This window comes from Nymphaea colorata, chromosome 2 (assembly GCF_008831285.2).
Source record: "Nymphaea colorata isolate Beijing-Zhang1983 chromosome 2, ASM883128v2, whole genome shotgun sequence".
Classification (NCBI taxonomy): Eukaryota; Viridiplantae; Streptophyta; class Magnoliopsida; order Nymphaeales; family Nymphaeaceae; genus Nymphaea; species Nymphaea colorata.
This window is the reverse complement of record NC_045139.1, coordinates 22,058,735-22,076,077: the sequence shown is the minus strand read 5'-3', so window position 1 is coordinate 22,076,077 and position 17,343 is coordinate 22,058,735. Positions and strand designations below refer to the sequence as shown.

The 17,343-nt window shown below is 38.7% G+C and overlaps 1 protein-coding gene across 1 annotated transcript in view; it reads right to left on the bottom strand.

The window, feature by feature from the left end:
* LOC116248552 (uncharacterized) overlaps window positions 1-17,343 on the bottom strand; it is a 41,636-nt gene that overhangs the window by 8,950 nt on the left and 15,343 nt on the right. Inside the window, exons 8-9 of the mRNA XM_031621412.2 lie at window positions 16,388-16,597; window positions 15,477-15,646 (exon numbers count right to left, since the gene is read on the bottom strand). Coding sequence (XP_031477272.1) covers window positions 15,477-15,646; window positions 16,388-16,597 — 380 coding nt within the window. The remainder of the gene's footprint in view (window positions 1-15,476; window positions 15,647-16,387; window positions 16,598-17,343) is intronic.

Here is a 17,343-nt window from a genome sequence, read left to right as displayed (position 1 = left end):
GGTCAATTTTTGGATGCCCAACTGACTGGTCGATTGACTCGATTGCCCCTATGCCATATGACTTCCTCGTAGGTCCACTCAACTCCCTCCTCATCAACAGATGCCTTTCACAGTTCACACTCAATTTTCAACGGATTTCACGCCATTTTTAACCAACGAACTGGTTGGACAACAGGTTTCCCATCCCCATGCCCCAACTCCACATTCCCAGCCTTCAATTGAAAAGATCCTTGCTGATTTACCCATTTTCCCCAATTACATCTGATTCCCTCTTTTCAACAATTCCAGCAACTCCAGCCAATTTCTGGTGATGGGCACCACTAGACAGCCATTCAACCTTCCCTCTTGTTGTACCCTGCAACCCAAAGTCATACGTAAATCCCTAGCCCCAACGATTGTTCATAAGCATGGTTGGCGACAAAGTTTCCTCTTTTTTTGTCAGCATATGATCTTTTTAATTTTTGTTTCTGTTTGTAGCATTCTCAAATCTCGACAGACATTGTTCTTTGGTTTTTCTATGCTTTGTTTTTGTTTCTTATATTCTATTTGTAAGCATGGTTACGATTTTACATTCTGTTCGTAAGCATAGTTGGGAGTAAATTGTTTTGTTTTTGTTCATTGAGCAATTCAGCATATGCTCGTTTTTCTGTTTCCTTTTTCTTTTTTTTGGTTCGTAAGAAATAAGCATGGTCGGCTGTTCAATAGGAAACATATGACGATATGGTAGACTGACGTGTCTATGTCGACTCATCCCGACACAGATTTGGGTGTGGACACGCTGTTGACATGGTACGGACACGTTAGCCCGCCGCATCCAAATCTTGGAGCATGTCGGGCCCATGGCTGTCCGTCCGTCGGATGCGGTCCCTACTCTCTGCCTCCACCTTCTCGAAATTTTTTCCCTTTCTTCCCAACGCCCTACTCTCTACCTCCGCCCTCCCAAAATTTTCCCCCTCTCCCCCCCACACCCCCCCCCTGCCACCAACCCAACGCCCTACTCTCAGCCTTATCGAGTCCCTTTGCCCGCCTGTTTACCCCTCATCCTCTGTGGCATACCCTCGTCTCCCCGTGCCTGGAGGAGCTTCATTCCCATCCCAGTGGCAGTCGTCATCCACCATCCCAGCGGCAGGTGCTGTAGCTTCTTCCGGCATCAGGTAAACCCTCAAACTTCTTACTACCTTCTAAACCTACCTGCTCCTTACGCTCCACTATTCCATTGAGCAGCTCCACTGTTCCATTCAGCCCAGCCATTACCTCCCCCGCCGCCAACTGCTACTGCTGTTGCTACTTCCAGCGGCAAGTAATCCATGGCTCCTACTCTTTGCTACCGTCCACCCACGATACATGCTCAGATTCATGTTTCTTTTTGTTTCTCGCTTCCCAAATGTAACGGCTGACAAGGGAAAGGCGATTTCAAGTGCTTCTATATGAGCAAGTTCTAGCAATAGTGTCAATATTGACTCATCTGAAACCAGAGATCAGTCTCAAGACTCTCAACCACTTTGGAGACTTCAATCAAAAGTAGAAAAAACTCCTAGTGGTGGAAGCAAGGTACAATTCGAATGTAAGCTCTGCAATGGACGATTCACTGGTTCATATACACGTGTTAAAGCACATTTCTTACGTTGCGTGAGACCAAGGGAGAAGAGACAAGGTCAAGAAAGAGAGAGAGAGAGAAAAACCATCTTTGCTATTAACCCTAATCTCTGATTAAAAAAGATTAGGGAGGGGTGTCAAAAACAAAAATTACATATGGGCCCTCAAGAAATATAAAAGGTAACAAATAAGACATGTAACTTCTTAAAAAATCCATAAAATTACCTACCCCGTTAACTAATATTCTAACACTCCCCCTCAAGCTGGAGCATAGATGTCAATCATGCTCAGCTTGTCACAACCTCTCGTAAACTCGCCAATAAGTAGTGCCTTAGTGAGTAAGTCTGCTGCCTAGTTCTCTGATGAAACATGCACTGTAGATATAACCAAATCCCTAATGAAGTGACAATCAACCTCGATATGTTTTGCCTTTTCGTGAAATACTGGATTGTTAGCTATGTATGTGGCAGCCTTGTTATCACAATACATTTTCATTGAAAGTGTGACAGAGATCCCCAAATTTATAAGCATAGACCGAACCCAAGTCATTTCTGCAACAGTTTGGATGATAGCCCTATATTCGGATTCAGCACTAGACTTACCCACCACATTCCACTTTTTGCTTCTCCAAGATATAAGATTGTCTCCCACAAAACACAAAATCTTGTAGTAGATTTTTTATCTTCTACTGATCCGGCATAGTCAGCATCAGTGAAGGCTTCAACTTCAAAAGTTGAACCCTTTTTAAACCACAAACCCTTTTCCTAGAGACGACTTTAAATACCTAAGAACCATCATATGATCATGAGTCAACAGCTTCGTATTGATCTTCATGCAGATGTAGATGAGGATTCGTAGGCAGATTAGCAGCTTTTGCTCCAAGCATCAGTCCAACACATACTTCCTTTGACATAGAATTACTCCTTTATCACTTCTGCCAACCTCAATGCCTAGGAAGTATCTCAACTGACCAAGATCTTTTGTTACGAAGTATTGTTGAAGAAACTTCTTTGTAGCAGAAATATCTAATCATTATCTCTTGTAAGAATAATATCATCCATATACACAACTAGAATAACCATATTTGAAGCCTCTTTTTTGATAAAAAGGGAATGATCCAATGGAGACGTTTGAAATCACCTCAAACAGTTTATGAAACCAAGCAAAAGGCCTTGGTTTGAGTCCATATATAGCCTTTGTAAGGTGGCATACCTTCGAACACTCCCTAGACTTTCAAAGCCAGGTAAACCGTATCAGATAGATCACCATAAAGAAATACACTTTTCACATCGAGTTGATACATAGTCCAGTCGTGCTGCACGACAATAGAGATGATAAGTCTAATGCCACAAGGGAAAAGGTTTCAAGGAAATCAACTCCATATGTTTGAGTCAACTAAGCATGCCTTATACTGCTCAACAGTCCTGTTTGAATGATGCTTGATAGTGGATACCCACTTGGACCCGACAACATCACAATTAGGTGGTAGATCCACTAAACCCCATGTGGCTCTAGACATTAATGCATTCATCTCTTCTTGTATCGCTTGTTTCCACTTTGGGTCCATAAGAGCCTCTTGATAACTTGGAGGAATAGAATGAACAGCCATACAATGAATGAATTGATCGAGGCTAACACTCACATGGTCAATACACACAACATGTGAAATAGAATGAAATGTACATTGTCGTTTTCCTTTGTGAAGAGCTATGGGAAGGTCATCAACCCCATCAGAGCCATGAGTGCCATAATCCAAGTTTTCATGAGAGCTTACCTCCTAAGGAGGCATTGGTGGAGTGGCAATGGGAACCTTATGTCCACGGATATAAGTCTATGGAGGATCCTTAAAGCGACTATTGTATGGAAAAATAGATTCAAAGTGGGAAGGAATTTATTCCAATGGAAAGGGAGGAATAAAAAGAGGAACGGAGGGTGACACCTTTTCAAGAGGACAAGTGGAGATGTAGTAAGGTTGAGACTCAAAGAATGTAACATCCGCACTGATAAATTCCTTATGAGTTAAGGGATCAAAACACTTGTAGCCTTTTTTATGGGAAGGATAACCAATGAAAACACATTTGATAGATTGAGCAACATGTTTATCCCTGTTTGGGCCAAGAACATGAACAAAATAGGTACAACCAAATACCTTTGGAGGAATTTGAAATAGAGGTTGATTTGGAAGCATTCGTTGGATGGGGATTTCATTTTGAATAGCTGATGATGGTAAACGATTGATCCGGTAACAAGTTGTACGTATGGAATCTCCCCAAAAACCTACAGGGAGGTAAGTGTGCAACATAAGGGTATGAGCCATGTCTAGAAGTTGGCAATGTTTTCTCTCAGCAACCCCATTTTGTTGAGACGTGTGGGGACATGTAAACTGTTGTCGAATACCATGATTGTTGTAAAACTGTATTAAATTGGAGGCTTTGAATGCTAAAGCATTATCAGTGCGAATGCATTTGACATTAGAAGAAAATTGAGTCTTTATTTCTAGAATGAAATTTTTAAGAAAACATATGACATCAGATCTCTCTTTCAACAAAAACATCAACTGATTCTAGAATAATCATCAACAATAACCAGATAGTAACGAAAGTTAGACCTACTAGCAACCCAACTGAGACCTCACACGTCAACATGAAGAAGATCAAAAGGACTCTGACTAGATGGACTCAAACTAGAAGGAAAACTACTTCGAGTGTGTTTGCCAAGCTGGCAAGCTTCACATTCGAAGTACCCAAACACATAAATATTAGGAAGAATATCATGCAGGTTTAATGGAGAAGGATGACCCAACCGCAGGTGCCACTGGTACAGAGTGGGTTTTTGAGACACAGAAATAGTTGCAGAATCCACAGATGTCAACAATAGGTAGACTCCCCCTTGCTCATGGCCTCCACCAATCATCTTCCCAGTTTGTAAGTCCTAAACTACACAAGAATTAAGGTCAAACATACTTTACATTACAAACAAGAGGTTAGTTGCTGCACTAACAACAGGTTGGTAGGAAACTTTGAAGTATATAAAAACATGTGATAAACTCAAGGAATGAGAGATTTTAACATCACCACTTCCCAAAATGGGAGAGAGTCTACCATCGGATAATTTAACAAACTGTGGCTGATCAAACTTGGTCAAGGAAGAAAACAAATATGGCCGGCTACAAAAATGTCTTGAGGCACCTTAATCAATTATCCAAAATGTACCTGGGTCATGTGAAACTATGGAGAGAGCAGAACCAACTACTCCAAACGAGACAGAGACTGGTGAAGAAGATAAAGCAGGTCTTTGGGATAATATATACTCATACTTTGCCTTGCTCAAACTAAGAGAGAAAGACTCAGATGCAGTTGCATTCTCTCCAATGGCTGCTACCTGAGCCACTCCTGTAGGGGCTAATGATGAAGCACCTCTACTTATGGGACTCTTAGACCCCCTTCCCTATGAGCCTCCAGATGATCTACCATAGATATCCCAGCACTTGTCCACAAGATGACCCATTTTGCCACAATGGGTACATTGAAATCGGCCACGTCCTCCAATCCCCCGACCTGTACCTCTTTCTCTAGAGATAGAGAAAGAACTTGACCCACGTCCATTGGATGCCACCAATGCTGATGTGAGTGTGTCACTGACAGGCTGAGGTAGGGCGACAGCTAGACGACTCAACCTGTTATATGCCTCTGCCAAACCAGGGATATCACTCCCAGTGAGCATATGTGCCTTAACCACTGAATGTTCTGCTTGGAAACCATACTTTACTCATAATCAGCCTTATAGCACGACTTACATGGGGCCAAAGGGATTTGAGTCACTCAAAAGGGGCCTTGACAGCTGCAAAATATTGGGGCAAACTCATATCACATTGTTGTAGTTTGTATAATTCTTCCTCTACTTGGAATACCTTTCTCATATTCTTATCATGTGAATAAGTCTGACATAAAAAGTCTCACATCTCCTTAGTAGTGGTGTAATATGCAATGGTAGAAGCAATAGAAGAGTCCACACTATTCATTATCCAAGACATAACCATGGCATTATCCTCTTTCCAAGAAGCATACTTTCCAGTCTTGATTACTGATTCATCTTCCTCAAGTAAATATTTTTTTTGGATGTCCAGTGACCGACTTAACTACTTAACTGTAGAACCATAAGAGAATGGATTGCTCCCAATTTCAAACTCATGAGAAGAATCAAGTTTGGGCTTTTCAGCCATCGTAAATCTGTCCACAAGAATTCAGCCAAAAGAGATAGCAGAATAAAGCTAATCAGAAATAAACCATCGACTATCACCACAAGGCAGAAGTAAAAAATATTGTGTAGACTGTCAACACATAACAGATTGTAGAAAGGGAAAACTCTTCACGATAGACTAAACTTCTGCTGAATCACAATACTTAATCTGGTAAATTTACTGAAATCATGAACAAATCCAGTATATCTTCGTGGAAAGAACTCTCACAACTACTAATCCACGAAAAAAAAATCCTTACTCATGAATCTTCCTCAGGTTTGGCCCCCAACATTCTAGTTTCTTGCAATAAGTCTAAAATGTACTTTCTTTGAGAGAGAACTATTCCTTCCTTACCACGAGCCACTTCTATTCCAAGAAAATACCTCAAGTGTCCAAGATCTTTTGTGACAAAATGCTTTTGAAGAAATTCTTTGGTCTCAGATATACCTTGTTTATAGTTGCCGGTCAATATGATATCATCAACATATACTACCAAGATAACAATACCCAACTTTCTCTTCTTAACAAACACTGAATGATCAAAAGGTGACCACTGGAATCCACTCTGTGAGACAATATCAGATAGTTTATGAAACCATGCACGGAGACTTTGTTTCAGTCCACATATGGCCTTCCGCAATTTGCACACCTTCCCCCACTCCCCCTGAACATCGAAGCCAGGTGGTTGTTGCATATAAACTGTCTCCTCAAGATCGCCATACAAGAATGCTTTTTTGACATCCAATTGATGCATCTGCCAGTCATACTGAACTGCAAGAGAAAATAAAGAGACGAATGGTACCTAGCTGAGCCACTAGTGAGAAGGTGTCAAAGAAATCAATACCATAGGTCCGAGTATATCCTTTTGCGACCAGCCGAGCTTTATAGCATTCAAGGGTGTCATCTGCATGGTATTTGATAGTGAATACCCATTTGGATCCAACAATATCACAACCGAAAGGAGGAGCAACAAGGTCCCACGTGTGGCGTTCCTATAAAGTATGTATTTGCTCTTCCATAGCTTGGCGCCAATTGGGGTCTAGTAATGTTTGTTGATGACATGTCGGAGTAGTATGAGTAGACAGAGCATGAATGAATTGCGCACCTTGTCACTTACATATTCAGACGTCACAAATTGTGAAATGGGATGAATGGTGTGTGAAAATGTATGTATCCCTTCTATACATACATATATGTATATACATTACATATATTAGTCATCTAATATGTGTCTTATATATATATATATATATTTTTTGTAGGTTTGGGTACTTAGGATATTTATGTAATTTTTCTCCTTCTTTATGTCTTTCTCTTTTCTGTATTTTTTCTTTTTTACCCCTGCTTCTTTCTGTTTTTATCCAAAGGGGACCCAAGGGGAGACTAGTTCCAACGGCTAGAGTTCTAGCCGTTGGAACTAGTCTCCAACGGCTAGCTCTCTCCTCTCTCTTGTTCTCTTCCTTATAAATAGTGTACATCTTTTAGTGTCTAGTTATGGCTTTTTAAGCCACTTCTTGTATTATTGTTGAAGATCAATACATATTTCTTTATCCTCTTGTTAGAGGTCTCTTGTGTATTGCCTTGTTAAGTTGGTGGGAGATTCAAGAGTGATATTCTTGAAGTATTTGCCTTGTTTGGGCCTGATTTACATGGTATCAGAGCCACGTTTTGGCTATTCATCTTGTTGTCCTTCAGTTTGAAGTTTCAGCTCTTATTCATTCCTTGGAGCCGTGAAGCACTCCAAGTGTTCGACGTTATTGCTGGCTGAGATTTGACACAAGAAGGCGCTGTTTTGCTGGCCTCTATTGGTGGTGAAGATTGTGGCTGTTTCTTCATTTTTTCGTCATCTCAAACATACAAGTTTTACACAAGAAAAAGGGTGACTGGTTTCTTTTATTGTCGTGGACTTCTTTTCACGTGGGAGCTAGCTTCGTCACAACTTGTAACAGGATCTACCTTGTTGATTATGCTTATGGATGACAAAAGTCTCATCTCTTCCATTTCCCAAACTCTCATCAACAAATTATATGCAATGGGCTAGAACTATGGAACATTTTATTCGTAGTAAAAGCCTTTGGGGACTAGTTGATGGGACAAAACTTGAACCACAACTAGTCCTTACTAAAGTTGTTGATGGAAGAGCTATGGAATTGGACGGAACAGAAAAAGAAAAAGTAGCGGCTGAATACAACAAGAAATGGGAAGAATGGAATGTTGGTCATCACAAAATTATTACTTGGATCTTGACTTGTGTTGACAATGCTACTAGCGCGCAAATCTCTAAATTAAATTCTGCCCTAGAAGCTTGGGAATATCTAAAGAAAACTAATACCATGAGACATGTTGCTTATATGCATCATGTTCAACTCAAAATTCACAATCTCCAACAAGGAGATAGATCCATTAAAGATTATGTGGCTGAAATGGATCAATTGTATGATGAATTGAGTATTTTTGAACCACATTGGACACAAGATCTTATTTTTAAAGAAAAGCAAATACAACGTGACAAGTTTTACAAGTTTATCATAGGTCTTAGACCCGAATTTGATGGTGTTAAAACCGCTTTACTCCATCGTTCTAAAACACCATCTATGAATGAGGCTATTGCAAAGCTTCAAATGAAAGAAAATCGACTTTGTCTTGATAAAGAGAAAGTCAACAATGTGCTTGCCACATCTAGGCCAAGGGCCCATTTGAGACCTTATAGACCTCCTAACTTCAATCGTACAAATAAAGGAGCAAGAAGAAAAATTATTTGCTATCATTGTCAAGAAGAAGGACATACCAAGCCTAGATGTCCAAAACTTAGAATTTTTGACAAAAGAAGCAATGTTGCGGCTCCAATTCAAGAAGAAAGGAAAGAAGCAAGCTCATTTCAACTTGATCAACTCGTAAGTGCTCTTCAACCCAAGCTCATTGAAGCTATTCAACATTTACTAAAGGGAGGAGGCACACCTTCAACTTTGGGCGCTACCGTGACATCTACTTCTTCAAATAAGTCTTCTTGGATTATTGATTCGGGTGCATCTTTTCATATGACTCCTTATTGATCCCTTCTCACCGAATACACTAAAAATGATTGTTATTCTTTTGTGAAAACGGCGGATGGTACTTCTCTTAAAATTGATTTTATTGAAAATCTTGACCTAGCTTTTGGATCCAAAACTTTAAAAGTACCTCAAGTAAGATACATTCCTAAATTAAACTTAAATTTATTGTCCGTTTCTCAAATAGTCGACCTTGGTTTTGATATAATCTTCTCACAATACAAATGTTTGATACAGGACCGTGTATCCAAGAACGATTGGGGAAGGTTTTAGAACAAATGATCTCTACTACATAAAATTTTTGGACCTTTCAAGACCATCTTGCAATATCTCCAAAGAATGTGACATTCAAACTTGGCAACAAAGACTTGGACATTCCAATATAGTAAAAATGTCTCATCTTCCCTTCATGGAGAATTTTTGTTAAAAGAACTTTTATTGTAATGATTGTATTAAGGCAAAAATGAAAGTCTTACCTTTTGATAATAGAAATTTTATTGCCCAAAAATCTTTTGATTTGGTGCATTCAGATGTGTGGGGACCCGCTCCTATTATGTCAAAAGGAGGATTATTGTACTATGTGATCTTTATTGATGATTATTCTAGGCATACTTGGGTTTACTTTCTCAAACACAAATCGGAGGTATTTACAAACTTTAAGAATTTTTACAACATAATCTATACCCAATTTGGCTCAAATATCAAAATCTTTAGAAGTGATTCGGAAAGAGAATTTATGTCAAATGAATTTCAACAATTTCTAAAAGAAAAAGGCATTGTTCATCAAAAAACTTGTCCTAACACTCCACAACAAAACGGAGTGGCCAAGCGTAAACATAGGCACATTCTTGAAACTACTAAAGCTCTTCTTTTATCTAAAAATGTTCCCAAAAACTTTTGGGCTGAGGCTGTTTTGACTTCAACCTATTTAATTAATAGAATGTCTACCAAACTTTTGAAACATATTTCTCCTTTTGAAAACCTTCACCATGTTAAACCTAATTACAACAGACTTAAATTCTTTGGTTGCAAATGTCTTATGTTAAGTGACAAAGACGATAAGCTTTCTTCCAAAGCCATTGGTTGTGTTTTTATTGGGTATTCCCAAACTCAAAAGGGTTATAGATGTTGTGATATTGAAAGAGATAAAGTTTATGTTTCTAGAAATGTGATCTTTTTAAAAAATGAAAATGGTTTCAAAAATGAACCCAAGAAACTAGAAGATTATACTTTTCTTTGGAATAATGATATTGATGATGATGAACCCGATAAAGTTGAAGAAGTGCCAATTGAAGAAGTCAACAATGATAATCCTACTCATATCATTCCTCCAAAAGAGATTTTAGTTTATAGAAGAAGAGATCCCCAAAATCAAAAAACTAATCAATATCTTCCTAGGAGATCCCAAAGGCACATTAGGTCTCCTCAAAGATTTATCTCTTATGAGTCTTTTTCTCCAAAATTTCGAGCTTGTCTTATGGCACATCATTCTTTTTATGAGCCATCTTCTTACCTTGAAGCTAAGGAAGATCCCAATTGGATTGAAGCCATGAATCTTGAGCTTAAAGCTATTGAAGGCAATGAGACTTGGGATATTGTGTCTCTACCAGCAGGAAAAAAGACTATTGGCTGTAGATGGATCTATAAAATCAAACCTAGAAGTAATAGAACCTTATAAGGATATAAGGCCAGACTTGTTGCCAAAGGATATGCTCAAGAATATGGGATTGATTATGAAGAAACATTTGCTCCTGTTACTCGCATGACTTCTGTTAGATCTCTTATTGTCATTGTTTCTATTAAACATTGGACTATTTTTCAAATGGATATTAAAAATGTGTTCTTAAATGGTCACCTACAGGAAGAAGTTTTCATGAGTGCTCCTGCTGGTTTTGACCTACCTCAAAACAAAGTTTTACATCTTAAGAAAGCCCTTTATGATTTAAAACAAGCTCCCAAGGCCTAGTTTGACAAGTTTAGTGGTGTCATGTTTAATCAAGGTTTTCAATCTTGCTACTCTGATACTACCATGTTTGTTAAAACCACCTCCGTAGGTGTAATTGTTTTATTATTGTATGTTGATGATATGGTTATTACTAGGAGTGATGATAAAGGGATTATAAAGGTAAAACATTTTCTTAAGTAATGTTTTCAAATGACTGATTTGGGAAGACTAACATATTTTCTTGGAATTGAAGTTGCTTATAGCAAACAGGGTTATCTTCTTTCTCGAATGAAGTTTGCTAGTGAATTAGTTGACAGATCAAGTATCTCAAATGACAAAGTTGTGGAAACTCCAGAATCACTGGAAGTAAAAATGAAGATTGATGATGGAGAGATATTAGAAAATCTCACTCCTTTTCGGCAAATAATTGGTGCTCTCTCTTATCTCTCCATCGCCAGACCTGACATTGCTCATGCCATGCATGTGATAAGCCAATTTCAACAGGCAAAAAAATCCAATCACAGATTTTAACGTCTAGATGTTGTTAACAAGCATTCAAAGCAGGTAGCAGTCACACCTCCTTCACGACCCTAAACAGCAGAAAACTTTGCCGATAATTACTGCTGAGCAACAAACTTACAGACGAAGATTGTCGCTGCTTTTTTTGTTCCCAACCTCAACTTTCAAACAGCAAGTCCACATCTTGTTGTTCCACAATCAGCAACGTTAGCAAGCCATCTTCACGATCAGCAGCAGCAACAAGCAATCTCTGATCAGCAACACAACGACAAGATCCCAGCAGGCACACCATGTCAATAACATGCAATCTTTGATCAGCAACAACGACAGGATCCCAGCAGCCACGCCATGTTCTACTAGTGGATCTGATCATGCGTTCCACATAGGCGTGATCAAATTCCACCCACCAATGAGCAGTAGAGAGAAGAAGAAAAAGAAGGAGATGAGAAAGGAAAGGGGGAGACGAGAGAGGAGGAAGAAGAAATCTAACAGTCACCGGAGAGACGAGGTCGAGAAAGAGAGAGAAAAACCATCCTTGCTAACCATAATCTCTTATTAAAAGAGATTAGGGAAGGGCGGCCAAAACAAGAATTACATAAATAACAAATAAGACATGTAACTTCTTAAAAATTCCATAAAACTACCTAGTGATAGATTGATTAAAGCGTTGAGTTTAGACGTTTGGTCACAACCTCAAAGAGTTGGGAAGAAGCGTATTGGAGGGTTTTGTGGGTCGGTACTAACTGTCGACACTTTCTTGAGGCGATGACATGCCTTAATGATTATATTTTACACTTGTATAAATTGTAAAGCGAAGTGAGACGAAATCCTATTGCTTGATTGTGTTTGCAGGTACACCGGGCACGCCCAGTAGACCTTGAGCAACTACACGTGATGTTCGAGGCGTTTTGGAGTGTTTTGTGGACGCGCGATAGGTATGGCGGCATTTCAGGCAAATCCCTACCTGGGGCCAACCTTTGGAATGTGTGTTTCAGGATTGATGGATCCTATGATTGTGATGTGATTGACTGATTATGATGTGATTGAGTGAATGTATGTGATGGAATTATATGAAGTGAGTTTTGTTTTGAATAGTACGATAAGTTTTGTTTTGAAAATTACTACGCACTTTGTGCATGCTAGCAATGATAACTGTTTAGGACAGATGAGGTAGGGTATCGAGTCGATTGTCTCCTCGACCCCGATTGTGCATTAGAAAGCATCCTAAAATAATAACTGCATAGGACAGCTTCGAGCCAATCACAGATCGAAATTACTCTCAGGGATTTGGCTAAGTTTTGAAAGATGTGATTGATGTCTTTGATGAATGTGAATTTGAATTATTGTGAATGTGGTGCTTTGTTGCATATGTGTTGCCGTGGACAATAATGCAATTGAATGAAATTGAAAGGTAGTTATACTCGTATTGTCATGACGGGCTAGCTAAAAATGTGAATGATATGTGTAGCCCTCGTGTGGAGGAAATTGGAGGTATGGATGCACTCGTGGAGTGAACCAACCTCATGAGCTAGCTGGTCATTTATGAATGTGTAATCATAATGATAAGAATGAAAGAATAAGAGATGAGAGGTCAGTGGGTTGTGGCATTGTATTTGGGAGTTGTCCCGTCTTCGCCACTGGTCTCGCCTGTTCGAAGCGCAGGCGGTGCAAGGCCCTAGGGTACTGTTGTGTGATGTGCTTGGAGCGTTGAGCTCCCGCCTTCCCAACTTGGGTGTCCTAGAGAAAGTTGAGTATCTCTCCTTGGAATTCACACACCCATGGATGAGTGCTCTACCACTGAAGTGGGAATGGATCCATACTGTTATGGGCCACCATGGGAGTTGTCTCCCGGTTGTAGGCCGTCTGCGGTGTGCACGTGCCTGTGTTTGCACCCACAGGAACTGTCAATTCACTGAAGCTAATGAAAATGAAATGTATGTAAATGAAAGTGAATGAAATGTATGTGAATGAAACGAATGAAAATGATATGTTTATGCATGTCTTGCATGTGTATTGAAATTGTGTTATCGTGGCCATTGAGTGGCCTTTACATGTCGTGGTCTATGAGAGGGTCTTCTTGGCAAATGATATGACTATGCCCTGTCACGATATGATGATGATTTGTTTTTATGATTGTGATTATCTCATATTTGAGCCCTACCTAAGAGGGTTAGAAATTTTCCTAGCTTGTTGTCATACTGCGAAGGCTAAGCCTTCAGTTGTTTCCTTTTTCAGGCTTTGGCGGACCCGGGGCAGCAAGTTGATCAAATAGCTTCACTCACATCCTACTGGGGAGGTTTTGAGTTTGTTGTAGTGCCGGCGCGTCTTGTTTTGGTTATATTGATGTCTTGTTTTTGTTAGGCATCAATTATATGGTTTGGAACATTTTTGTCATACTCATAGATATGTTTTTTTTGTATGAATGAAATTGATTATATAATGGAAAGCGATGGACTCACTGACTACCATCTAAGGGAACTAGTCAATTAGCCAGCCGCCTAGTCACAGCATGGGCTGAAAACAAGGACCAATAGGCCTTGCGATGTTATTCAAGTCTAACAAACAGTGGTCCAGTCATAGACAACTGGATACATGTCAGAATTATTGGTTATGTTGTCTAATTTATTTAATGCATCATAAACTGGCGCAAGACTGACTTGCTTCTCCAAAATATTATCAAACTGCAAAATTTTCCAATACAATGAAGATGCTAAGAGAATATTTGAACTCTTCACACAAAAAATGTCGTTTATATATAAAGTTGGTTATTGCAGGTCCAACTGATATTGGCCCCATAAATTCAACTCAACAATAGAGGAGGTGTAACATTGCGGAGTGGCTTAGAAAGAGCTCCTATTCAATCTTTTGAAAAATCCATTGACAAAGCAAAGTTATAGTGCAGGTTGGGATTTGCCAAACTAGAGACTGGAAAGCTTTGGATCAAGTTATTACAGATCTGAGTCATGTTCGGTGCCCAAACCTGAAATCTTACAGAAGATAGATTGTGGTAACATCCAAAGTGTGAGAGTGGCTTCAGAATAGTCTCATATATATCTGGGTCTCTCACCCTTGGACCTAGTGCATAGCCCTTCCTTGGGTATTGAACTGAAACAGATTATGTAGCAGATCTATGTTCATGAAACCAAATGTTTGGATCAACTTTAGGCTAGGTCGTCACAGGAAGAAAATGAACTTATGAAGGAAAGAAGCAGAATATGTATTGAGGACAAGATAAGGCACTGAATAGAAAACTCGACCTTCCAGATCATCTTCTGTTTCTTCTAGAACCAAAATAGAGAGGAAGCTTCGTAAATCATAATTTTGGAATTTGTCAGTGAACAGTTGTACTTATCAGCAAATAGGTAACATGTTTTCTTCCGGCAGGCTGTTTGTATTTTTCTGACACCTTCTTCCCTTATGATAACTCATATCTGACGATGTAGGCATCAATTCATAGGGCAACACTTAAGTTGAACGAATTTTACAAGTTGTTACACTTGTTTCCCCCATGATATAAACTTTTTTGGTATTTTTGATACTCTCACCCATTTGTTTTTTCGGTTTTGAACTTTTTCTTCAAAATCATTATCTTTTACTTTGTTAAAATTCCACAACATCTCAAAGCTAATATGTATGAGCAATTTTAGGCAGGTATGATTCCAAGCTGCAGCTTCACAACTTCTCAGAAAAGTCCATCCTCTTGTTTAATTACTTGTATCATGCATGCGAACCTCATCTAACTGCATGCCGTTTCAACCTTCAAATAAAAAGTCACCAGCTTCATTTTGTGAGACAAGATAGAAATAGAAAAATGAAGTGCACGCATTTTTGTAAAAATATAATTTATTATGTATCCAATTGTTGCAAACACCCTCTGCTGTCCTAAAAGAACGAGATAAAAAATAGCCTTTTACGACCCATATCCAGCCAGCCAAGAACATGGAATTAGCAGCAGATTCAATCCAGACATCCTTAAGGAATGAACAAGAACCATTATAATAGGTCATATGAAGATGCTACCGGAACTTTAGACACATAAAATGTAACTAGAGAAAACAATAACTATTAACAAACTACATAGCTGAATCTAGATGAATCTAGACATGAAAAGAAAAAATGTGCACACCTTCGAGGTTGCTTATGAGAGTCAAAAGACTTGAGCAAATTAAACAGGAAATGGATGATTCCTTCTTCTGTTTGATCATAAAAGATCTTATGAAGTAAAACATGGGCAACATAAGCCTCTCCTGCAGGCTCTTTGCTGAATAGCTTCTGCACCAGATCTAGCAAGCGGATCTGCAAAGTAATTTAACTTGATGGATCAATAAAAATAGAATGCAAAATAACTGCATTTTGTGAAAAGCTTTAGACATCAAGGGTTGATCAAATCACTGAGAAGAACTACAGGGTAGAGCATTTTACTGAAAAAAAGGGATAACAGCTTCAGCAATTTGCCAGTGGAATAAACACCACAAAATGAGGTGCTCACAAACAACAGAATAAGGAAAGGAAGGCAGCCAATGTCTCCTGCAGATGACAGGCATATTGAAAAGAATTTCAAGAAAGAACATAATGATACCAGATAATCCTTCACCTTTTGATACGGTTACGGTGATCGGAAGATAATCTCATTAGATATGATTTCACAATTTATTATATCTAATAGTCAGAACACAGTCACCAATATCATTCTCAGGAAAGTCTTCTTCAAGAGTTCTTTTCAAAATGTAGATTTTCACAGGAAAATATCAGGACGAACTTGAAAATTTTTAAAACTTAAAAAATGCAAAAAACAAATTTATGAGATAATAGGTTTTCTAATATCTTTCTTGCAAAGAAAATAAAAAAACAAGAAGTTAAAAAACATTTTGAAGTTTTGAACACACACAAGAAACAAAACTAAAAAAATATCCATTCTTAAAAATACGAAAAGAAAGACTTTTATGAAAACTCAGAAAAATAGGAATATCTTGAGCTAAACATCCAGCAATTTTTGGAACCCCGTAATAGCAGATCAAGTAAAAGATTAATGTTTACCATTTCTTTCATGAGGGACCCTGAGGACGACAGGAACTTGTAGTCATGTGTCTCTTTCAAGCTATCAAAAGCATAGTGCCATTTAGACAAGACTAAAGTGAACATTGCTTCATTCATTGTTTCAGCAATTGGCCCACAAACAGCTCCACGGAAGAGCCCATCGTTGGCACCTTGGTCCATAGAACTTGTTTCTGGTGCACCAGCATCCACCTTCAACGGTATCATAAAAGAAGGAATGAAATAATCCCCTTGACATGACAAACCCTAACATACTGGAGGCAAAAGGAAAATAGTAGATAAAATAAAATAGAAACCTATGGTAATCAAAATGCATTTTTTTATCAGAGTGTTCCATGGATGTGTCCAAATGTTTGGTACATTTATTGAACACTGTGCTTTGAATGGAACACTGTATCCCAAAGAATGCAGTATTCATATTACCAAACACCCTTTTACGTCACATGGACACAGGTAAGGTGGTAAAGGTTCAGACAGCAATTTTAAGAAATGCAGATGCTGCAGTAAGGCAGCAGGGTATACACACACATGCACACACAGACGCACACATATAACCATGTTTTGTTTCAAGGTGTGGATCTTGCATTGAAAAAGATAACCAGTCTACTTCATTTGCTCCTTGAGCTCGCGATGAACCTGGTATAAGATGATGATGCCATAGCCCTAGAGTTTTTAAAAAGCCCAATTGCTTTGTTTTTTAACAGGCTTTTATAATAGACACACCAGTTACTGTGTACCGTCAATATGCATAAATAAATGCCTATTGTTAAATAACATCAACTATTAATCCATAAGAATTTGTGCTTATTCATGTTAAACGGTTATGATATTTATGGCATTTATATTAAAACTTAAAATATGCAAAAATGCCTACCTATGTAAAATGCTTATGGCATTTACATAATGTCAGTTATGTCATTGTCAACCACAGGCATAAA